Source organism: Geospiza fortis, unplaced genomic scaffold (assembly GCF_000277835.1).
Source record: "Geospiza fortis unplaced genomic scaffold, GeoFor_1.0 scaffold26, whole genome shotgun sequence".
Classification (NCBI taxonomy): domain Eukaryota; kingdom Metazoa; phylum Chordata; class Aves; order Passeriformes; family Thraupidae; genus Geospiza; species Geospiza fortis.
In genome coordinates this window covers 1,266,207-1,290,961 of record NW_005054425.1, presented here as the reverse complement: position 1 = coordinate 1,290,961, position 24,755 = coordinate 1,266,207, and the positions used below count along the sequence as shown (strand labels likewise).

At 50.4% G+C, this 24,755-nt stretch overlaps 1 protein-coding gene across 1 annotated transcript in view; it reads left to right on the top strand.

The window, feature by feature from the left end:
- LGR6 (leucine rich repeat containing G protein-coupled receptor 6) overlaps window positions 1–24,755 on the top strand; it is a 174,030-nt gene that overhangs the window by 84,346 nt on the left and 64,929 nt on the right. Inside the window, 1 exon segment of the mRNA XM_031061749.1 lies at window positions 2,812–2,883. Within this exon segment, the coding sequence (XP_030917609.1) occupies window positions 2,812–2,883 (72 nt within the window).

Genomic DNA, 24,755 nt, shown 5'->3' with positions numbered 1-24,755 from the left:
TGGCCAGAGTGCCAGAGGCTTGGAGGGGCCCTTGTGAGCACCGGGACCCCCTGTGCTGCCCAGGGCCCAGCTGAGCACAGGAGCTGCAGGAGGAGGACATGGCTGGGGGAGCCCCATACATCCCACTCTTCTACCAGCCCTGCAGTTTCTATTCTAGGCTCCCCAGAGGTGAGGATTTGGCATTTCCCCATCCTTCTGCCTGTTGTCATCTGCTGCTCTGCTGCTGCCTCCTGTCCTGCAGGCCAGGGCCCAGGTGGGACAGCGTGGCCTGGCCAGAGCTTGCCCAGCCTCAGGAGGAGCAGAAGCATCACAGCTGGTGTCCTGCTCCTCACAGCCCCTGCAGTCACCCCCAGGGTCTCTGTTCTTTCCCAAGAGCACTTCTGCCCTGCCCTGGCTCTCCTGTGATTCCCAGTAGCCCAGGCAGAGCTGTAAACCAATACCCAGCTGTATTTGGGCAGCCTTTTAGCCCTGTTCATCTATGGAGCTGTCTTGGTTTGGAAACACAGGTGTTTGCTAAGGAAGGCAGGAGCCTCCTTGAAATGGAAACTGTAAACCCCCTCCCTCCAAACTGCTATAAATTTTAAATTAAGGGGCTCTCAGACAAAAATATGGGAGCAGGAATAACAGTTCTTTACTAGAGAAGAAAATAAAAAGATAAAATAAACAATGCAGTAAACTAAAATAACACTGACAGAGTCAGAACCCAACCTGACACCCTGTGGGTCAGGGTGCTGGCAGCAGTCCCATTGGAATTGTGGCTCAGCCCTCCTGCAGTGTCAGGGGTGGTTCTGCTGGAGCAGGGATCCTGGAGAAAGGTGCAGTCTCTGCCTCTGGAGATCCAGGGGAAGAGGCAGCTGCTGTTCCTCTGGGCAATCCAGTGCAGGAGCCGTGCTGGTGTTCCAGAATCTCCAGATTCTATCCGGGTAGGAATGCTTGGCTCCTCCCTCTGGGCTCACATCTCCCAGTGGGATGCTGTAGTTCTTATCAGCCATGCAGGGACATTCAATGGCTGTTATCAGCAGGTGTCTCCCTAGAGGGAGGAGTGGGTGTGGAAGAGATAGGGAAAACTGCCCAATTAACAGAGGACAGCTGCCATCCAGATGGCAAATAGAATACAATTTGGTCAGCAAACCAGGACAGGAGGCTTTCCCTCAGTTTCCCTGTGGAATTCTGAATTTCCCAACTGCTCTTCCACACCAACCTCTCTCCTCATATGTGCAAGTTGTTGGCAGGAATGACAGGTGAGATGCTGTCTGTCCTTAATCATGCTCGTCATTTGGAAGGGAGCCATTTATTAAGTGTGGCCTCTCTGCTGCCCTTTTGTACCAAACACATCTTCTCCCCTGCACTGAATGTCAAAATTTAACATTTTACTAAAGAAAAGCTTAAGTCATGGTAGCTGGTGTCTATTCTTTCTTCTCCATTCTTATGCTCTTTTACTCTGTATAGAAAAAAAATTTGGCACAACTCATTTTTCACGAGCTACTACTGACAGTTCCTCATTTCCTTGCTCTTTCTTCTGTGTTCATACAAATAATTTACTGGTAAGTCCCCATTTTTCTTCCAGAAGTCGAAGAGATTTGTGCCCTAAAGCTTTCCTTTTTAAAGGATGTCTCTTTCCAATTTTCCTTCCACATCAGACTCTGAATCCTTGGCAGAAAGGCTGCAGTCACTGTGGGTCCATGTTCTTTGGGCTGCTCCTCACCACTGAGGCCATGACACTGGCAGTAAATTAGGAAAGGACCCTAAGCACCATTTCCTTTTTCATGCCATCTCCAATCACTCTAAGAAGGTTTTTTAGTAACCTCAGAATGTAAAACTTTCCTTTTTTAGGCACTTCCCCAGGCCCAGCTACCTTGCTGGGATGTGTCTGTCACCCAGGGGAACATGGTGTCAGTGATGTCCCAGCTCTGGGAGGAACAAAGCTCAGGACAGAGGCATGTCCAGAGTCAGGAACAGCCTCTGCAAAGATGCTGAGATGATGACAGCAGTAAACTCAGATGTGTGGTGCTCCAGTGGGTCAGCGAGAGAGGATTGTGTCTGACCAGGTCTGAAACAGCCCTTGGAGTGTGCTTCTCACTCTGCCTCCATGCCTAGAGCTGTTCAGACACCCACCCCTGGGTGCACTGTCCCCTTTGTCTCCTCCTTTCCCATCACCTGTGTAGGTGTCCCCATGTCCACTGCTCTCCTCCATGCCTTGCACTCACTTCCACCCCTGAGGCTCCTGCTGGCTCCTGCCTGTCCAGCCCACCAGCCCCAGGCACCTGCTCTCTCTGCAGCCTCTGGTTTGGTTTTTTCCCCAGCAGTTCCAGTTCCTGCTGCCAGCTGTGAGGTCCCTGAGCAAACATCTGTGAGCAGCTCCTCACCCTCTGTGCCTGCTGTGCCACAGTGGGGTAGGAAAGCTGCCCAGGGCTGGTTTCCATCCCCTCTGGAGGGAACCACTGAGGGAACACACATGGGCAAAGGCTGCCTGACTCCAGGATAAATGTGGGACAGCCTGGCTCAGAGCACTGGGGTCAGTCTGGGGTAACAGAGGCACATCTGCAGGGCAGAGGCCCCTTTGTGCAGCACCAAACTCACCCCTTGGCCCTTCTGCTGCACCTCCTGGGCCACACTGGGCTGCAGCTCACCTGCCAGCTCACCTGCCAGCCACCTTAAGCTTGCTTAAGAGCCCTGGCTGGCCAATGTGATGCTTTCCAGCTTTTCAGCAAGAGCCCAGAACAACTTGAGAAACAAGCAGCAACATCCTCCATTTCGTGTCAGGCTGTTGTCGTTGGGTTTTTAACAAAGTTTTCTTTTTTCTAATTATAGGATGTTGCAGAACAATCAGCTGAGCCGCATCCCTGCAGAGGCACTGAGAGATCTTCCAAATCTCCAATCTCTGTAAGTCATTAAAAATCAATGCTGCGAGCTGCACAGTCCCTTGGGGACCCCAGGCTTCCCAGCATTTGAGTCATTAGTTCCTTTGTCAAGGATGTTCTGTTCCTTCTTCCTTTTCTTTTCCAATTTATTCAAAGATTACTGTCACTTAGAGTGGAAGGGAGGGGAGGACAGTTTTCAAGGAAGAAACACTGTCTTGGTAGAGGATGTTGAAATTACAGCTCCCCATGTGTGCATTGTGATGAAAAGGCCACCAGAGCCAATGCATATTTCAAGGAACATTGGAAAATATCCACCCAAAGAGTCTCTGTTCTCTGCACTGTGGACCACAGAGGGGAAAGGACCTGCCAGCGAGCATAGAGCTCACTCTGGGCTGTCAAAGGGCAAGTTGGGCTGTTTTACCCAAATGGAGGATAACTGTGGCAGGGCAGAACTGCTTTAAAGGCTTTAATGATGCAGCCCTGGGAAGAAGCTGGGGCTGTGATTGTGCTTTTGCTGTACCCACAGCAGGTCTGGGCTCCTGTGTTCCCTAAAAATCACAGCACTTTGGAATTCTGCTGTTTCCTGAGTATGGGCAGAGTTGAGACCAGACCTGGGAGTGCCAGTGGATTTAGGGAAGGTGTGTTTGGTGCAGGGAGCACGGCTGCAGCTTGTAAGAGTGTTCTGAGTTGGGCTGAACTACTGAAAATCTGCCCTTATCCCTTAATCCTTAACTCCAGCCCCAGTCTTACACAGCCCTTTTATCACAGAAATGGGAGCTGGGAGCAGTTTCTGGCAGACTCCTGCTTGGAGCAGGACTATCCCAAATACTCAGGGGGCAGCTGCAGCTTTGTCTCTCCAAGCACAGAGATTCCCCTCTCATGGCAGCCTGGGGCTGTTCTTCCTGGGGAAGAAACTTGATTTCTCGAGTCCAACCTAAAACTCCTGGAAGGCAATTTGTGGCCATTACTCTTTGTTTGATCACCTGGAACCACCCTGAAGGGCTTGGCTCCATCATCTTTGGTTGCAGGTCCCTGGCAGTTCTCCTCTCAGCCCCTTCCCTGCTCCTTCCACCTCTGCTCATGGGGAAATGCCCTGGGACCCTGGCTCAGCCACTGGACCTGTCTCATTCCTCCTCATCCTCCTTACACTGGGCACCCCAAAACTGGGCACAGTTCTTCATGTGTGGCCCTCTCAGTACCCAGTAGGAGTTTCTGTAAATATCAATTTAAATATTAATTTGCAATGGGGGTGTTGGCTGTGCAGGATATGAATGTTCTTTCTGCCAGAAGAGATTTGAAACATTTGTTGTTGAAACACCATTGGCACATGGTTGTGGTTATTATGAAATTGTGTTGACATCACCACCAGTGCCAGAGTCAAGACCCCCACTCCAGGGATTTTGAGATCAGGTTGTTTTCCAAGTGACTTCTCTTTCAAGGAAAGCATGGCATGGAAGGTGTGCTGGTTCTTGGCTTCTTTTCTGCCTCTGTCAGGGTCAGGATTGAAAGTGAGATGATATTTCGGGTTCAGACTCAGATATATTTTTTTTTCTTATTTATGTTAGTCTCACAAGTTGTGAGTTCTGCAGTATTTCACTAACAAACTACAAAAATGGCCCCATATCTATCACTACAAGGTCTTTAAAGAATAAACTATCCAATTAAGAAATGACACCTAAATTATTTTTACTTTTAACCCAATAACCAACATCCCATGCCCTGCAATGCAGGTTTTTTAATCCAGTTACACAAAACCACCCAAACCCATGGAGAAGGTGAAGAAGAAGGAGCAGCCTCTGCCCTAAAACCTCCATCTTGCTTTATCTATATTACTATATTCCAACCCCTTAAACTCTTAAGTTTTAGGTTTTATATGGTACCCTATGATATTACAGAGGCAATACCCTATGATATTACCTACCCTGTGATATCACACACTTCTATTCAAACTCCACACCCACAATCCCAGTTCTGTCATTCCATTTTGGAAGCTTCTCCACAGCCTCAGGTCAATGCAGTGTTCTCTTGGGGGTCAGTGCCTGTCAGCACAGAAAGTCTGGAATTCTCAGCATCCAGGGTTCCAGCAGCAGGTCACTGCCCCAGGAACTGCCCCAGGAACACCCCTCAGCCTGTCTCTCCTATGCCCTGCCAGTGTGTGACAGCCAGTGCCACCAGAGCAGAGCCAGCCTTGGCTTCTGAAGGTTCTGCCACAGCCACCAGTGCAGCTCTGGCCACCAGTCCTGGGGCAGTCCCCAATGCTGGGGGGCAACCTGGGCTAGGGCTGGGTCCACATGCTCCATGTCCTCAGCCCCTGCCAAAATACCACAGGGCAAATGCAAACCACCCCAAGTAAGAAATGCAAACCACCCCAAGAAGACACTTGCAGCACTCTGGAGTTGTTTAAGGGGCAGGGTGGGAGGATCCCTTGTGTGAATTAGCACTGAGGTACCTGCTCCTAGTGCATCTCGAGGCCACCTCACCCAGGGGGGTTCTCCCAGGTGTCTCCAAAGTTGGCTCAGGAGCTAGGGCCAGCTGGGATCCAGTGCTCTTCCCGCAGAAACTGAACAGTAAAAGCAAATTTTTGGAAGAAACAAGCTGCTTTAGACAACCTGAGGGAGACTAGGCTTGGAATAAAATCAGAGGGTGAGCATGTGGGCAGGTCTGGCTCGGACATGCCTCATGCCTGTCACAGCAGGACTCTTTCAAGAGCTGCAGCCACAGTGACCAGAGGCTGCTGCAGCCAGCGGTGCCCTCCTTGCTCCCAGAACAAGCTGTCCAAGCTGGTTGGTTCAGGGTCCAAGGTGACTTAGCAGGGACCTGCTGCCTTTCCTGAGCAGCCCTGCTCCTGTGCACAAACCTGTCTGGGCTGTTCCTGCCCCCTCAGAGCTCCCTCAGCCCCTCACCCCTGCAGTGCACAACTACCCACCTATGCCTGGTCCCTCTGGGCTCCTTTGCTCCTCCTCTTCTCATCATCCATTTTTAGGATACCTGACCTCATTCCCCTGTAACAGAGCCACATCTGTGCCTTCCCCAGCTCTTCCTGAGGCTCAGGATCTTTTCCCAGCCCCTCTTTGTTTCTGAATCCTGTCCCAGACTCAAACTGGGCACAGGAGGGACTGGGACTGTGATCTCTCACTCTTCCTTCTGTCTTAAAAAAACCCCAAACTGTTAGACCTGACAAGACCTGAGTTCAGGATGGGAAAGGCACCAACACCTTCAGGCCTGCAGAGCTGCTCCATGCAATGCTCCCAAGTGTCCCAGCCAGGCCCACAGCACATTCACCAGGCACAGTGGGAGCAAGTTCAAAGGAAAACTCCTGCTGGGAAAATAAATTTTACATGGGATGGGGTCTAAAGTGCCCCTGCATGCAAGTGAGCCTCCATACATGTTCTCATGGTCACAGGATCACAGAATCATCACTGTTGGAAAAGACCTCCAAAATCATCGAGTCCAACTGTGCCCAATCCCCACCTTGTCACCAGCCCAGAGCACTGAGTGCCACATCCAGACACTCCTTGGACACCCCCAGGGATGGGGACTCCACTCCTCTCTGGGAGCCCCCTTCCAGTGCCTAAAAACCCTCTCAGTGAAGAAATTCTTCCTGATGTCCAACCTGAACCTCCTCTGGCACAGCCTGAGGCCATTTCCTCTTGTCCTGTCAGATTTACACAGGTGACTGATTAACACCCTTTTTGGGAGGCCCATTTGAGAACTGGCAGAGCATATAAAATTATAAAGAAATATATAAAGTGTATTGGGAACAGCACAATCCCCTGTGGCAGATCTGTTAGGACTTTAAAGGTTCTCTCATTCCTGCCACGGACACTTTCCAGAGGCCACATTGCTCCAGACCCTTTGCCAGCCTGGCCTTGAACCCTCCCAGGGACAGGCCAGGCACAGCTTCCCTGGGCAGCCTGTGCCAGTAAGATGAAGAGCTCCAGGAGAAGATTTCTGGAGCAAAAAGCAAGCAGCAAAACATGAGTAACTTGTGTAGGTGTCACATGAGTGATCCCACCTCGCCCATCCCGTTCTGTCTGTGCTTACAAGAGTTCAGGGTGAAGCCACAGGAGATCAGTCACATCCCCAGCTGCCACCTCTGCTTGTGTGCCCTGAGGCTGGCCCAACTCTTCAGCCAGCTGGGGGGCAATCTCTTCTGGAGGGAAAAGTTTCAGAAGTGCTCCATGCAATGGAGAACTCTTCCCTGTCTGGATGGTTTAAGAAGAGCAAAAAGTGCTTCTCAGAGGGGTCCTGAGCACAGATCACCCCAGGCTGCAGTGAAACCTGCCCTGAGCATGGAGAGGACAGGAGGGAGCTGTTCTCCGGGGTGGGTACTCCACAGGATGGTTATTCTCCAGGGGAACAGGCACAAGCCAGCCCTGCCCTGCATTAGGACCACACCAAACTCCTCTTCTGCCTCCAGCCTGACTTCTTTAAAGTGTGGAGGGCATGTGCAGACAAAGGTGATGATTTGCACTTTCATATAATCACAGAATCATCAAGGTTGGAGGAAACCCTCAGGATCCCCTAATCCAGCCACCAGCCCAGCACCACCACATTGACACCACATCACATCCAGACACCTTTGAACACCTCCAGAGACAATGACTCCCCCACCTCCCTGGGCAACTTATCCCAGTGTCTGACCACTCTTTCAAAGAAAATATAATTTCTAATGTCTAATCTGAATGTTCCCTGGAGGAGCTTAGGGCCATTTCCTCTTGTCCTACCCCACTCCTTTCAGGCAGCTGTAGAGAGCAGCTTTCTCCTCCTCCCACATGAGCTGCCCTGCAGAGACCCTTGGGCTGGTGAGGTCCCAAGAACCAGGTCTGGTGACACAGCCCAGTGTCTGAAGGGGAATACAGGGCTGAGATGCTCTGCTTGGTTTTCCACTGCCATGGCTTCTCCAAATGTGGCTACTCACCTCAGACCAAGAGACTCCATGCAGGTCTGCATTAGAGTGATTTTCCCCCCCTCTTTTTCAAATATCTGAGTCATTTTCCACAAGTTTATGAGACTCCTGTGTATCCATTGCCAAAAGCTTTGCCAGCCTGGAACACCTATAGGTCACCCACAGCACAGTTTTCAGGAATTACCAGTCAGGCCATGTGAACCCCAGTGTCTTTGTGCTGCTCAGAGACTCCTTTTTTCCATTCAGAAGGGGAAGTGGCTTTAAGGCACATCATGACAGCCCATGAGTTACCAGACTTGTATGGCACTGGTGAAATATTAACTCTCTGTTTGCATGTTGGCTGCACATCCTAAGCAAGCTGGGAAGGGGGTGAAAATGGGAGCCAACAGGAGTGGGGTGGAACCAGTACCAGACAGAAAGGGATTGTGTGGTGGTTATTTTCTTGCTCTTTCAGGTGTTTACATTTGGTGTCCATGTTTGTCGTTCTGGGATTCAGGCAGGATTTGAAGGGAAAGTGTGCATCCCTCAGGGACAAACTGACCCAGCAGAGGAAAGGCAGACTGCTCAATGACCAAGGCTTTTCTCAGGATTACAACTGGAGCAGCAAAACCAAGTGGAGACTGAGAACAATTATTTTCAGCTAAGTTCTATCAGAAAAACTTGCCAATCAGTTCAATAGACAAGGTGACCAGACAAATGGGACAGAAAGGGATGCTCTAGCCACTGTGGGGCAGAGGCAGGCTGGCATTCACTGCCTGCACAGCACAAAGGTAGATTTGAAATGCAGCAAAAACCTGTGTCAGTGAACTCCAGTTGTCTCCAAATGTGGCAGCTGCCTTGGCTTCTGGGCACTTAGAGAGGATGAGACAGGACCCATCACCCAAGCTTTGGAATTGAGCTGCAGGGTCCCTTTGTGGCACTGCTGTGGTCCAAGCCTGGCCCCAGGCAGGAGGAGTATCCAGACCTGCCTGAGGCCCCTCTGCTTGCTGGCTGAGAGTGCTGGGCAGGGCAGGCAGCTCCTGCAGGCTCTGCAGGGTGCATGCCCTGAGATGAGGAACCAGCTGGAAATCTGCAGAGGGTCTGGGAGTCCCTGACAGCAGGAGATCAGCTTTATGTACCTGCTTGAGGAGAGGGAGGCCAGGCAGGAAGAAACTCCAATAAATGCTGTCACTCAGAGGGCAGAAGGGAAGCCATTCCTCATTTTTATCTGAAGGGGAACACTCTGACTCTCCCATCTCACTGGAACTTGCCTGAACCACTTTTTTTTTCTGGCTTGCTCTCAGTCCCGTGAAGGATCTTGAGCTCCCAGAGAGCCAGTGTGCCTCATCTAGAGTTGTTAAAATTCATGTTCTGCCAGTGCTGATTTGTCACAGACATCTTTTATAAAAAATCCTTTCCTTAGGATTTTTCCTCCTGAGAAGCTGAGAGGTCTCAGGAACAAAATGTAAACAATGGTTATCTGCTGCTGTGGAATGCAACAGGTGCATCTGTGATTGGTCTCATGTGGTTGTTTCTAATTAATGGCCAATCACAGTCAGCTGGCTCAGACAGAGAGCAGAGCCACAAGCCTTTGTTATCATTCTTTCTTTTTCTATTCTCAGCTAGCCTTCTGATGAAACCCTTTCTTTTATTCTTTTAGTATAGTTTTAATGTAATAGATATCACAAAATAATAAATCAAGCCTTCTGAAACATGGAGTCAGATCCTCATCTCTTCCCTCATCCTCAGACCCCTGTGAACACGGTCACACTGGTTCCACAGCATGTTTTTTGTGGGGGAACCAGCCCTGCCATGCAAACACCTGAAGTCCATGGGTTGGCAGCTTTGAGGAAGCTCCTTACCCACAGACAGGTCCCCAGGTGCTGATGCAGGCTGAAGTGCCCTGTGCAGAGTGATCAGAGCCAGTGTATGGTCAGAGCAGGAACTCTCTGCTCCAAAGTGCCTGGACCCCAGGAAAGCCTGGGGCCCTCTTGCACTGCACATGCACCCCCTGTGCCTCTCACCTCTGCCTTTGTGGCAGCCTGAGCACAGGGCTCCAGCTGCCCTCTGTACCTGGGGCCTGCTCACATCTGGCTCTAAAACACATTCTGTCATACACATTTAGTTATAAATCTGTCTTGGTTTCTCACTCTGAAAGGAAATGAGCACATAATAGCCACACAATTTTTTTTTTTGTCTAAATGTAACACATTTATCTGTAAAACAGATAAAAAAGGAGAAACAGAGGTGTCACAAAGACCAGGCTTACACTGCTCTGCTTCTCTTCTTGCCTTCTGATGGGGACCTGTCTGCAGGTAAGGAGCTTTCTCAAAGCTGCCAACCCATGGACTTCAGGTGTGCAGAATTTTTCATGGCAGGTGTGGTTCCCCCACAAAAGACATGCTGTGCAACCAGCACTGGCAGAACACTAATTTTGAGTACTCTAGATGAGGCACACTGGCTCCCTGGAGCCCAGGTTACTGAAGGTTCTTCACTGGTCAGACAGCAAGCCAGAAAAAAATGGTTCAGGCAAGTTTCAGTGAGATGGGAGAGTCAGATGTGTGATCCCCCCATATCCTTCCTAATCAAGGAAGATGCAGCTCTGAGTTCTGGCAAAAACCATTTCCAACAGGGTAAGAGGGCTCCCTCCTGCAAACTCTCCCTGAGGTGCTGCGAATCCCAGCCAGCCAGGAGCAGGTTTCCATCCATCCCACATAACTCTGTGCCAGAAGGGCATTGGTAGGTGTAGGATGTCATCATGCCAAGTGCTGACCCAAAGCTTGGCTGCTCCAGGTTGGACCACTGGGTATCACCAGCCATTGGCATCAGGGACCTCCTGTGGTCTGCACCATCCCTCCTGAAAGGGTTTGGCTTTCCCCAGCAGTATCCATGGGTCATGCTGTCCATGGATGTCAGCCAGTGTGAGGGGCAAGTGTCACACCCACCCAGACAGCCCCATCCACATCACACACCCCTGTGTTTACAAAAACCCCTCACCAGGTCCTGCAGAGCTGCAGCCATGGCCAGAGCAGAACCAGACCTGTCAGCTCCAGGATGGGGAGACATCACTGTCTGGAGCTGTCAGGAAGGACACCTTGGCAGCTTTCTCTAGATGAATACAAAGAGGAATTTGGATTTCAAAAGAAAAGTCCAAGCTCTGGAGACCAAGCCTCCTAGCAAGCATGAGGGAGCTGCTTCCCAGCAGCCTTGATTTATCTGGGAAGCGTGTTGGGAAGGCCAGTGGGGAGGAGTAGAAAGAACACGCACACCTGATGGCAATGCTCTGAGCCCTGCAAGGGCTGCCAAGGCCTTACATAATGCTCAGATGCAGTTGTGCTCCCCTGGCAGAGTGTCTGGCTGCCAGTGGTTTGTAGGTGCAGTAACAACATACCATGTGCATGCTGGAAGAGTCGTGTGTCAGTCTAATTAATGACTTTGTGGTTTGTGAGCACTTACCTAAAGCAGATGGGCACTGTGTCTGTTCCTCTGCCAGGCAGAAAGAGTCCAAGGTATTTCAAAGTGAGCAGGTGCTATAAATTATAATTACCAAGCTTGTCGAGGTAGAGAAAGCAGAGAGAAAAGAAACCTGGTGGATTAAGAGATCAAGATAAACTCATGGTTTTTTCTTTTCCAAATGCCTATGGAAAGCTTTTTTGGGAGTTTCTTGCAGATCAGCATTTTGGGAAGGTGTTTAGCATGTGTCTGGCTCTTCAGGGTGAGTGTTGTCTATATCAGCCTGGCGGGGGTAGGGAGGATTTACTGCCAGGCAGAAGAGTTAAAGCCTCAAGATCCTGCACCATGAGACTGAGCTCCCCTGACCCCCTTTCCACACTTCACTTTGGGTTTTTTCTCGTGCCCCTGGCAAGATGCTCCATTCTGCTGGCAAACCCTTGGGTGAGAGTCTTGTGGTTCATTCCCTAGCTCTGTATCCCACAAGGACTGACTCTCCTGCTGTTGGGCTTCATGGCATCCAGGAAAACAACCTGTGACTGTGTCTCCGTCTTCTTCTGTCTCTTGGCAGCTCCTCCTGTGTGCAGGAAAGGAACTGCTTCCCTCCTGCCAGCATGTGCCAGTGCCCTACAGCCAGCCATGCTCTGCTGCCTTGTGGCAAATGCAGCCAGGGCAGAGGCAGCCACTGCCAGCGCCAGCATGCAGCAGCCCCATTCCCTCTGATCCTGGCCTTGCCCTCATTTTATTTCCCCTCTCTTCATCACACTCTTGCCTCCCTCTGGAATATTTGCAGAATTCTCCTACCACTGTGCCACGAACCTGCTGTTCCCAGCTGAAATCGGCCAGGGGCTCCCTGAGGAGCACTCTGGTCCCATCAGACCATCCCCACCAAGGGCACATTCTTATTTGTGACCCTTGTGTGACAGCAGGGCTGTCCTCTGCTCCTCTGGCCTTCACAAGCTGAGGGGGTGCAGTCTGGAGGAGAAACTGTGCCGTAAATGTTGTTCTTAAAAATACTGAAAGCATCTTCCTGTTTGCTAAAGCTGTAATTTCCCATTATATTCTGATTTCACTCCAGCTGTACTTGACCCATAATCAATAAGTGCTAAGTCAGCCTGACATGTAACTCCCTGTACACAGGTTAATTGTACCTCTAACTAAAACAATCCACTTCCTCCATCCCATTAGTTTGCCACCATTTGGACTCCTGTGGAAATGCAATAAAGGCTGCTTCCTCCCCTGTCCCTTAAGGCAGGTAATTATTTTCATACATATGGCCAGAGATTAAAATGCAAAAAAATGACTTATAGCAATTTGAGAACATGTGGACTTTGATGTAGACAAAGGAGGAAGGCTCTTCCCACCAGATCAGATTCTCACAAGCATATAAATTCTTATGACAGAAGGAAGAAAAAAATTCCTTTGGAATCGACATGGCCTGAAGAGCTCAGTCTGTTCATTCCTCATTTCACTTCTTTGATCTGTTTGAGATTTGACAGTTTGCTGTTCACAGCAATATTCTTCTCTATAAATCACAGGTGATGCTGTAAGGTTTGGGGAAGGTGTTGTTTCCATGGGTTGTTCAGGGGATAAAAGCCATGGACAAACTGACACCTATAAAGTCAGTACAGCACAGCAGTGACCAACACCCTGCTGGCACAGGAGCTGTCTTGTGGCAAGCCCACCTCAGCTCTGATTTACTGGCTTCAGAGTCTTTCTGGAGCACAAAAGGAGGCCAGGGAAGAGCAGAGAGGTTGCTCTGATGGAGTGCATGAAGATGGGCTGAAGCAAAGTGACTGCAAATGTTTCCCTGGTGATTGCTGCTGCTGAGCACACAGGACCTTGGATTTCCCTCTTATGGACACCTCTGCAGCAGAAAGAATTCCTGCAGCAGGAAAAGGAGCCCAGGGTGGGCATCACAGTGTCAGCACCATGCTGTCCTTCCACTTGTGAGGGCACAGGCTGCTCAAAGCCTTCCCATCCCAGCTCTGAACTCCCCTTTTCCCTGAGACCGCTCTTCCAGCTCGGGACAGCAGCACAACCAAGTCAGGGAGTTCTGTCCCCACTCCTGTTTTCACGAGCCTGATCTCCATTTTGGCACTTCAGGCTTTGATAATATTTCTCTAAAGGAGATGGTCTGTGAGGGTCCAAGAGCAGACATTCACCACATTCAAGTGACCACTGCAGGCAGATGTGCCACACATCTGGATGCGCTGAAGTGAATTTTCAGGCACTGATGTAGCCATGGTGTGGTGTGTCTTTGCTGAAGTTTGGTTGCTGCTAGTGTTCCTCACAGCTGTAGGGAAGCAGGAGCCTCTCTGGCTGCACTGCCATGATCCCACCTCCCAGGTACAGCTTGCACAGCCTGGGAGTCCCCTGGAAATGGCACAGTGGCCCCTGAGGCTTGGGCAGTTGAGCCAGTGCACAGACAGGGAAGAGATGATACCATTTTGTTTCAGGTGGGCTGATGTCCCTGGAAGGGACTGATGTCCTCTCCTGAGGCCACTTCTCATAATTTGGTCCATCAATGATAAAGCAAATTCAGAGGAATTACTGCTTTTTGGCACAGACTTTGAACAGATAACATTTTCTGGTTCTGTGTACCTTGGGCTGTCCTCCAACCTGCCATGCCCTGGCTCTTCCCTCCAGCCAGTCTGAGCTGCCACTGGAGATCTGTGTTTGTCACCAGGACTGGCAACAATGGCTTAGCAAGATCAGACCAGGTTTGAGGAGGAAAAGGTGCATTGGAATACCAATGCAGTTCAACATTCCAATTTTGGACTCGTTCCTCTGTTTATTTGGGCCTGACCCAAATCCCAGGTCTGGGTTCAAGAGTATCCCTGAGTGGGAAACAAAGTGCATGGCTGGACCTTATTGCCTGTTCCAGCAGCTTTCTTTGCCATTCAGCTCATCTCCCCATGCTGTTCAGAGTGTGCTCCCCAGTACCTCTGAAAACCATTTTTACTGCAATGATGAGCAGCAATGTATTTTCAAAAGCCAAAGTTGGTAAATCCACTTGGCAGAACATGCATCACTCTCTTTTATTGGGACAAAACCTGTATCTTGGTCACTGTGCTCTTGCTAGGACCCAAGAAGCAGCTCCCTGCAGCCCACAGGTGACAGCAGGGGGATCAGCCACCGTGGTGTTTGGCACAGCCACAAAGAGCCCTGGGCCAGCTTTGTAGCTGGGATGTTGAGTGCCTGGGACCAGGGGACTGTGTCTTTGTGCCTCTGCTGTGACTGGGGTGCTGGATCATTCCCTCATGGTGGAGGATCCTAAAATACTGCCAGGAAGGAGATCAAATTCTTCTGAGTCACCAGCATGGCCTCACTACACAACCTTCCTTCACTTTGGGTAAGTTTCTGCTGTGCCCACGTCTCCCTCAGGCAAACCAGGTGGATTTGTCTCCCCTGACCGTGGCTGGCTAGATATTACCTCACGCCAGGAGCAGTGGAAAATGATCAGCATCTGCAGAGGGTGAATCATCTCTGTTATCTCAGAGCCCTCTCTGGGGGATGAATCACTCTCTGGAGGAATCTGGTTTTCTCTTCTGGCTATAGAAAGATCCCATAACTGGTTTCAAGTTCTGTGTGAATAAGGCTGGGTGAGATGTGGTTTTCCCACACTTGGAAGGCAAAAGAAAAATGTTCCTGTCCCAACCCCTCAGTTTTATCCAGCAAAATCAGCCCCCCAAGCTGGCACACCCCAGAGCAGGGGTACCAAAGCAGGGCTGAGCATCTCTGCTCCCCACAGCCCCCTGCACATGGCCCAGCCACATCTGTGCAACCCTCAGGGAAATCTATCAGAGGAGATCATCTTGCCCAAAAATACAAATGCAAGGAGCAGCTTACCCTCTAACCGGGGAGGAATTTCTCTACACTCCAGAGCTGGAGGGATTTGAATTCGCAACTGTTGTTTTCAGAGCAAGTCAGAAAGGAGGCATGGCTGGTGCTACATGACAGACATGGATTTTTTCCTGGCAGTAGGAGGAACTCAGCTGGTTAGATTCGAGTCTTTTCTGCTTAGCAGTAAAAAACCATGAAATGCAGTGTGGTTATCCCAGTACAATGGTCTCAATGGCATTTTTAAGAGGAAGATTTAATGACCACACACAAGCTGTTGAATGTATCATCCTCAAGGAGCAGTTCACTTTAGCAGTGCCACAACAAATCCTTGCTGCATTTGTTTTCCATTCATTACTTGCTGTTTTTCAGCAATGAGTTGCTGTGAAGTTTATGTAAAGGCAATGTTCATGTATCTCATGCTCGTAAGTGTCAATGCTGTGAAGGATCCCAGGATTCCTCTCCCAGGAAGACAAGAGTGTTGTGTGGTTTACGAGGCTAACAGCTAAAAGTTTAGCAAACTTCAGTCAAGAACTGGAAAATAATACAGAAAAAAGCTGTCTACATGAATTGGTATCTCCTCCAAGGATGGTGTGTGGGGATACAAGGCACAGAAACTGCCCCAGCTGCATCAGCTGCCTCATCTGTGCTCATGATGTGTAAAAAGCAGCAGCTTCCTTTCTTTTGAAATCCTTTCCTGGAATGTGCAGAGTAGGTTATTCAGGTCCCATTGACCTTGAGTGGGGCCAGCATGTCCATGATGTCAGCTTCTCTCTTGAGACTTCACTTTCCAATTTCCCCAACCACTGAGCTGGTGGTTGGCAGCACTTGCAAGGGGATGATGGGGATGGGGATGATGGTGATGGGGATGGGGATGGTGATGATGGTGATGGGGATGGGGATGATGGTGATGATGGTGATGGGGATGGTGATGATGGTGATGGGGTTGGGGATGGTGATGATGGTGATGGGGTTGGGGATGGGGATGGTGAGGGACTCCCTTGCCACGCCCCAGCACCTCCAGAATTCCCACTTGTGCTGCCAATGAAGAGGTCCCAGCACAGGGAGATGTTTGGAGCTGTGCTTGTCCAGCAGCTTGGCAGTGGCTATTCCTGCCTGGCTGTGCCCTCCAGGCACTGCAGTCACCTCCAGACTTCTCTCTGGTGACTGTGGCAATGCAGCAGGGCCCCTGGTGCTCACATATCTCCCCAGATTGTTTCCCCTTTCTCTGCCCACACTGCAGTGACTGCAGAACCCACCCTGCAATAAGCAGAGGTCCCTCAGAAGAGACTCTGACACACGCTGAAACTTGGCTCCACCTTCACACCCTCCTCAAACACACTGTCACTTCCCATCTCAGGCTGGAAGAGCTTTCAGGAAGTGCCTTGGCTGCCCCCAGAGTGTGTCCTGGGCACATTGTGAGCACTGAAGAAATAACAATCACAGCTCACATCCACACTCCTGCCTCCTAAAGTCATTAAGTTCCAATGTGTTTCCATTAACCTTTGTCATGGCATAACCCATAATTGTCATGAACCTGAGCTCACTCACCCACCTGAGCACCCAGGCCGTGCTGTGTGTCCCTGGTGATGGCTCAATGGAAATGACAGACAACAGTTGCTCCACACAAGACACATGTCAGTGCCAAAGGAAGGTGGGTCCCAGGTGTTCAGGCATTGGTGTGTAAGCTCACAGGTGTGTAAGGAGCTGTGATTTATCCACTTCTGGTGAACCACAGAGGAGCTTCAGGCAAATTGGAGACAGGGAGATGAGCAAGGAATGGACACACTTAAACTGGCAACATCTGTCATAGACTCCTGGAATCCTGGAATGGATTGTGTATAAAGAAACCTTAAGGCTCAACTTGTTCCACCCCCTGCCATGGCAGGGACACCTTCCACTATCCCAGGTTGCTCCAAGTCCTGTCCAGCCTGGCCTTGGACACTGCCAGGGATTGCGCAGCCACAGTTTCTCTGGGCACTCTGTGCCACCCTCACCACCCTCACAGGGAACAATTCCTTCCCAATATCTCATCTAACCGTGACCTCTGCCAGTGGGAAGCCATTCCCTGTGTCCTGTCACAGCATCGCTTGTCCCTAGTCCCTCTCCTGGAGCCCCTTTAGGCTCTGGCAGGGGCTCTGAGGTCCCCTGGAGCCTTCTCCAGGTGAGCACCCCCATCTCTCCCAGCCTGGCTCCAGAGCAGAGGGGCTCCAGCCCTGGACCATCTCCATGGGCTCCTCTGGACCCCACGAGCAGACCCAGCACTGTTCTTTGCTGAGGGCCCCAGGGCTGGACCCAGCACTCCAGCGTGCCCAGATCTGTTCAGAGCCCTCTCCCCAGAGTTCAGCATGTCCTGTTCCTTCTGTCCCAAGGGCTGCTCTCCCTTCTCTTCCCTGGCTGCCCTGTGTGTGGCAAACACCATGGTTCCCACACAGGCCCTGCTGCTGGGTGAGCTCTGAGCCACTCTGCTCAGCCTCCAGCTGCCTCCTGAGCCTCCTCCATTTCCCTGGGCCTGGCACCATGGCCAAGGGGGCAGTGCCAGGGCCCAGGGAGAGGCTGGTCGGGGAGCTGGCACAGCTGCCCAGCTTTCAGCACTTTCTGTAGCTGCACAGAGATTTTGGCAATCCTTCTTGCACCGTTCTGACCTGAGGGGTTTTGGAGGTGTTTGCAACTGGGGATAACAAAGCCCTCTTGTCTACACCAAAGACACTTTGTGTGGAGTCTAGGTATTGCTCTGATTTCATTTCCTGAGCATCCCTCGTGGAGAGCTTCCCACAGAAACATGTCCCATTGAGTCAGGAGGGAAGACTCACTGCAATCCAAACAGAGCCCTGCAAACTTTCTCACCGGGTCCTGTTCCACAGCCAACTGCAAACATGTTTGTGTCTTGAACTTCCATTCACTGCCTGGGATGGTTTTCACAAGTTTCCAGCTGGAAATGGAGCCAAGCACCACTTGTGAGTCTTGCTGGAGGGCTGAGAGCCTTTCCGTGGCACGGCAGGGATGCCAGGTGGAGGAGCTGGCCTACAGAGCAATAGTGTGTCATTCACAGAATCATAGAATGCTTTGGGTTGAAAGTGACCTTTAAAGGTCATCTAGTGCAATCCCCTGCAATGAGCAGGGACACCTTCAACTACACCAGGCTGCTCAGAGCCCCATCCAGCCCTGAATGTTTCCAGGGAAGGGACACTTCTCTGAGCAGCCTGTGTTAGTGTTTCACCATCTTACTGTAAAAAATGTCTTCTTTATATGTAGTCTGAATCTCCCCTCTTTTGGTTTAAAACCATCACTCCTTGTCCTATTGCTACAGCCCCTGCTAAAAAGTCTGTCCCCATCTTGCTCATAGGCCCCCTTTAGGCACAAGAAGGAGCTCTGAGGTTTCCCCAGAGCCTTCTTTTCTCCAGGCTGAGCAGCCCCAGCTCTCTCAGCCTATTTCCAGAGCAGAAGGGCTCCTCTGGGACCACTCCAAAGCTCCATTTCCCCACTGAATCTACAATTCATTATGGTAGCAAAGACACAAGAGGCAGGCAGAAATTTAACCCAGTTTCCCCTTCCCAGGTGAGTACTGCAGTCCCTGGCTGCCTTTGTCCTCTCCCAGCTGGTATCAGTTGATAGAAGAACCCTGCTCCTCCCTGGGCTCCTTGGGCAGGCCCAGGGCCCCAGAGCTGCTGCCTGTGCATGCCAGGCTCCAGAAGGGCTGAGCAGGGCACAGGGAGCAGCACGAGTGGAGCTGGCAGTGTGGCAGTGGGGACAGAGTGGGCTCGGGCAGGGTAACCACAGAGCTGCCCTCCCTCGTGGCAGAGGGTGAAATAAGCACAGGTAGGAGCCTTTTCTCCTTTTTAATGCCTTTAATAAAAGTGATCAGTGTCGGGTTGAAAGAACCAAGAGGTCCACATTCACACCATCACTGCTCCCACGAGTGACTCAGAGAAAGAACACAGATTTGTCTGCTGGTCTGTGGGCACAGCTACAGGTTCCACCCTATAAGAACATAAGGAAATCCTTTGATTCTCCAATTTAACATTTGAGCTCCTCTGTCTAGCCGACATCTTTAGGGTAAGGTGAGGGGTAAAAAGGTCTTGGTGGATACTCGATTCTGTTGCTCATTTCTAGTCATCACTTTGATTCATCAATTTTGTGTTGGCTCATTGTTTTAGGGGTTTTTGGCTAGGTTTGGTGAGGGGTTCCCTCCCATTGCATGCTGCATCCGATGTCATTTGCATGCCAACCCTGATGTCCCTTCCCCTTCACCCTCTGGGTGCCATCCTCCAGGAAGCAGCAGGGTGCCCCTCGACAAAAGGGGGAATTCTCAACCATCAACAACAGATGATTACAATAACAAACAGTAAGAACTCTACCCTGGCAGCAACTGGCCCAACCTGCTAACTCTGCAACCTTTAAAAAAAGTGGTCAGCTGTTCTACTCATAACAGTGGGGACAGAGTGGGCTCGGGCAGGGTGACCCCAGAGCCTCCCTGGCCGTGCCCTCAGCTCCTGGGGCTCCCCAGGCAGCTCCTGACTCAGGCTGGGAGCTCTGCCTGAGAAAGGAGCTGAGCTCTTGGCCCCAGTCATTAGTAAGTTATCGGAGAAGTGGAGCTGCAATGACATCATCTCCTTCTTATGTTACTACAAGGAACTTAGATCCTATTATGGGAGAGGAGGTAACTCAATTGAGCCTTTCAAGATAAACTCAGACAGGAAGAGAGACACGATTGCCTGGAGGCACCAATTAGACATTTCTGGTGAGCTCAGCTCTGTTCAGCTGACACACGTGTGCTCTGGGGCCAGGGAGACAGGAGCTCCTCTCTGGTGTCCCTGGGCTGGGGTGGCAGGGGTGGCAGCCAGTGCTTCCTCACCGTGCTGCTGGCTCAGCCCTCACACCTTCAATGAGCGCAGCTCTCCCTCCAGAATGTCCTTTCTTTGTGTCCTGTGGTCTGCTGTGCACAGGGAACCACACAGGAGCTCCCTGAGAGCACAGCCCAGCCCTGCACCACTCAGTGCTGTGTATCTTCAGTGGCAAGTCTCCTCCAGCTTTATCAGGATAACAGCCCAAGGTGTTGCAAAAAATACCTGTGAGGATGGGCTCACAGTATTTTTTGTCCAGTGCCTTGTGGTGACTGGGCTGTGGGGAACACCCCAGGCTGTGCTGCAGGGCAGTTACTGCACATCAGTGGCCTAAGACATGCAGACAGCTCTCACTGGCTCTGATGTGTGTGAGGAAGGAAAAAACAGGCAGCAAAATCTGGGACATGTCCTGACAGCATGGTATTGAGCCTTTCTGTTGGTTTCCAGGCAGCAGCTCCCCCTGTAAATGCTTCACAGCCAGAAGGAAATGGTAAGAGATGGGTAAATTTGCTTCTGCCAGTCATAGGCTGAGGCATTTGCACCACATCTGTAAGGGAACAGAGAGGCTGGTTCTGGTTATCCCCTGGTTATTCTGGTTATTCTGGCAGTTATGTTACCAACAGCTCAGAAACACACTTGTACATCCTCTGAAACACTCTGGAAGCATTTCTTGGGAAAAGACAGTTCTCAGAAACTGCTGGGTTTGTGACACAGAAAACACAAGATGTCAGATCAGCTCAGGATTAACCCAAACCTCACAACTCTCTCACTGCACTGAGGACTGCACAGACCCCACCCCTGCCAGACTTCCCCAGTGGCTGCACTGCTGGCATTGGTTTGTCTTCTGCTCATTGGGAAGGAGGAATCTCCCACTCTTGACCTTTTCTCCCTAGAAAAGGATTTCCCTATTTGCCTGGTTCCTTCTAGAAGTGTTCCTGATGCCACCATCCTCTCTGGACTGCTCCTGACAAGAAGGCAGTTGACTTCTCCCCAAGCATTTATCAAACACAGACAACATTCAAGCCATGAAGGGGCTCTTCCAAGGCATGTTGGGCCCTTAGCCCTGGAACTCAGTATGAAGCTGACCTGAAAATGTCCTGCCCAAGGGAACACTTCCCTTTCCCATCCCACATGGTCCCTCTGCCTCCCCAGAGCTGTCACTCCCCAGCAGCAGCAGCAAAGGAAGCAGCTGGCAAGCTGAGGCACACTCACATCTGGAGCTGACCTGGTCCTCTCACCATGGCTCTGCACAGATGTGAACATCTGCCCAGGGAAAAAGCTGCCTCAGAGCAGTGGACTGTGGATGTCCTTGCAGGCAGCTCCCTCTCTCACTACCCCTGAGTCCCCAGTCTAGGTGACTGCAGGCACTTTTAGGACTTGAGTCAGTGTCATGTTGGAGTCATATAATCACCCTGTAACTCTCAGCAGCAGATGCAGCTCTAAAGCCAGAAACTGAGACTTTCAGCAGCTGCTGGTTTTCATAAGCTGTTGCTCTTGAATGTCCCAGTTAAGATCACCTCCTTCTGCATGCAGCAGACAGACCAGTGCTCTGCAGAGCCTTGCTTGAGCCTGTGAAGCCATTTGGAAGTCCTGGCCATGCTGACATCTGGAGGCCCTGTGTGTGATCCTCTCTCCAGACCCACAGCACTGCTCAGAGCAGGCCTGGGATGAGCTCCTCTCCTGAGCCATCCAGCAGCTCTGCCAGAGTTGCCTTCCTCTGCAAGCAAGCAAAGGGTTAAAGCTTGCCAGGAAAACCAACTGAGTGATTTGGTGAAACAAAGATTAAAACATCTCCGTGGAAGGTGAGGAGCCAGCCCTGGCCTGTGCTGTCTCATTTACCCACTAATCAGCCCAATTACCTCAGGTATAAATCATAACACAAAACACTTACGGAGCCAGAGTCACACACTGAAGAAAGGAGAGAACTGTTGGGTTGGTTTTTGTTTAGTATAATTGATATAATTACTAACAACTCTGTGCCAAGAACTTCAGCTTTTCTGCTTCCAGAAGAGAGTAGAGAGCTGTCTGAAAGCCATAGCAATTAGCAATCCCCAGATGCACGGCTTTTATTAGAAAGAATGCACATCTATTGCAGAAAGAGCCAGCAGCTCCCTGAGGAGCAATTAACCATCCCTTGGTGCCAGGAATGCAGCTGTCACTGAGCCCATGTCCCCTCAGCAGGGCTGCAAAGGCAATGAGGAGTCCTGCCCATCATGCTGCATGTGAAATGCCTTCACCTGGACATTGCCTTGTTCCTCATTTTAACTTACCTGGCTCCAGATAGGTGCATCTTGCTGTGCTGTGGTCCAAGCAGCTGCTGATTCTGACAATTCTCAGGTCCAGCTCACTGTACCAGCAGAAAGTCTCCCTTTTGCTCCACTGAGGAATCTGAGCTCTGATCTCCACACTCTGGAGCAGACTGACAGAAATCACATGGCTGGAGCTTCCCAACACCCCAGAAGGTGACCCCAGAGAGTGTCTCATGGGCAGATGTTGGGGAAGATGAGACAGGAAAGCCTTATAAATATGATTGCCTGGCAAAAGATTTTGAGAATATAGAAACTATAAGTGAGATTGAAATGAAAGCAAGCTTTGAGATACCTCAGCCACTGAACAACTGGAAAACAATGGTGTGGCCAGCTGAAGGTGATCCCCTTTTGATGGAACAACACCCTCTGCTTGCAGACAGCTCCAAGGGTCAGAGCAGACCCTGCCAGCTTGGCAGAAGGGCCCAAAGAGGAGTTTTTAGGGTTTAAAATGTAACACAGTGTGGTAATGTAATGATTCTTATAGGCTGTATGGAAATGCTGTAGGATTCGTATCTTGTACTAGATTGGTTAGTGAGAATCAGAATATTCAGCACAGAAGAAGATTTATTGTATTGTAATGGGAACCTCGCTCTCTTACTCTCTAATCCTCTCTTTTAGTCTCTCATCCTCTTTACCACACTCTTGCCTTCTCTCTCTTTCCCACTCTCTTTACTTCTCTCAGCCTGCTCTGAGCTGTGGCTGGCAGGTCCCAGCAGGGCCCTGCACCCAGGCCCTTTGCAATAACCCACAAGTTCCCAGCCCTGGCTGCAGAGATCTCTTGTCTCCATCCATCCCCACCATCCTACCCCCTGGCACTCCTACAGACAGCAGCCACACATCACACCTCACCAGGAGGTCCCCAGGCAGCCCTGCAGAGCTGGGGAGCAGCAGAGCTGGGGTTGTAGCTGGGTTGCAGCTGAGCCCTGCAGAGGTGACCTCTCACTGGCAGTGAGCTGTGCAGGCACAGAGCTGTGGACACACGAGGCTGCAGCCCGAAGCCATCCAGGAGGGTTAACAAAGTCCTTGGATGGATCCAAGCACTCAAAAGCCTCCACCAAGGACCTGTGCTGCACTCCTCATACCCATGGACATCCCTAGGGGAAAAAGGGCCTTTCCTGGGTGTTTCTAAACAGCCACAGAGCAAATCCAGCAGCATTCATGGTTTCCCCAAGCCCTGGGGCACCATCACAAACCAAACTCCTTTGTGGGTCAGACTGAGGAGCTCATGAGCAAAGTGGGATGGAAAGTTGGACATAGGCTCCACCTCGCTCCCTTGTCCTGTCCCTGCTCCTGTCCCTGTTCCTGTCCAATCCCTGTCCCTGTTCCTGTCCCTGTCCTATCCCTGTCCCTGTTCCTGTTCCTGTTTCTGTTCCTGTTCCTGTTCCTGTTTCTGTTTCTGTCCCTGTCCCTGTCCCCGTCCCTGTCCTATCCCTGGTCCTATCCCTGTCCCTGTCCCCGTCCCTGTTCCTATCCCTGTTCCTGTTCCTGTCCCTGTCCCAGCTCAGCCTGGTGTACCAGCCCCTGGCTCTGGTTTAGCATCTCCATTTCTGAAAGTTTAGTTTGGGTTTGAGAAAACATAACTATTCTCATGGGTATTTTCATCATCTGTTCTTTAATTAATTAAACTTGAAACTGAGCATTCACTTTAAAACAATTTTCGTTGAACTTATAGGGATTTGGATGAAAGAATATCTCTGGGGAAAATAAGCAGTGCTGCTTTTTTTTATTATTATTTTAACAGTTTATCATGCCAAAACCTAACAGAATCCTTACGCCGAGAAAGGAATGGGAAAAAATAAGCAAAAATTAACATTTCATGCAGAAGTTTAAATTTTGCTTAAAAAGTTCTTGTTTGTCCCAAAACATTTTGATGAAATTTTCAAATAGAATCCTTAGCCTTACTCTGAGCTGCTACAGGGTTTGCTTTCTGATCTTTATTCTTTGGAATTGTTGTCTCAAGAAGATGAATGATGTTATTCTCTGATTTGTTTGTAGTTGGGGGGGGGGGGCAGTAAGTAAATTGGAGTAGAACTTGCAATGCCCACTCTCTCAACGGCAAAAATCAAAATCCATTGTCTTGTGTTGGTCCCCTGAGCAAGGACACAAAACCTGTGGGAATGGAGCTTTGGGTGTGATGTGCTTTTGTGGTCTTCTCAACTGAACAGAATCACAGAATCAATCACAAAATCACAGAATCACAGAAAGGTTTGGGTTGGAAGGGACCTCAAAGCTCATCCAGTCCCACCCCTGCCATGGCAGAGACACCTTCCACTGTCCCAGGTGGCTCCAAGCCCTGTCCAACCTGGCCTTGGACACTTCCAGCTGCTCTGGGCACCCTGTGCCAGGGCCTCCCCACCCTCTGAGGTTAATATATTAATGTGGAAAAATGGGAGTAACGGAATAGGGGTTTAACCCACCCTGGGTTATCATTCCAGTCTAAGGTGATGCCGTACCAGAGCTTGCACTCTGCATTTCAAGGACATTTTTCTGAGGGATATCTCAGGAAGGTTTGACTGCACTTCTTAACCAGGTACAAATCTCCAGATTTGTCCAGCCAGGT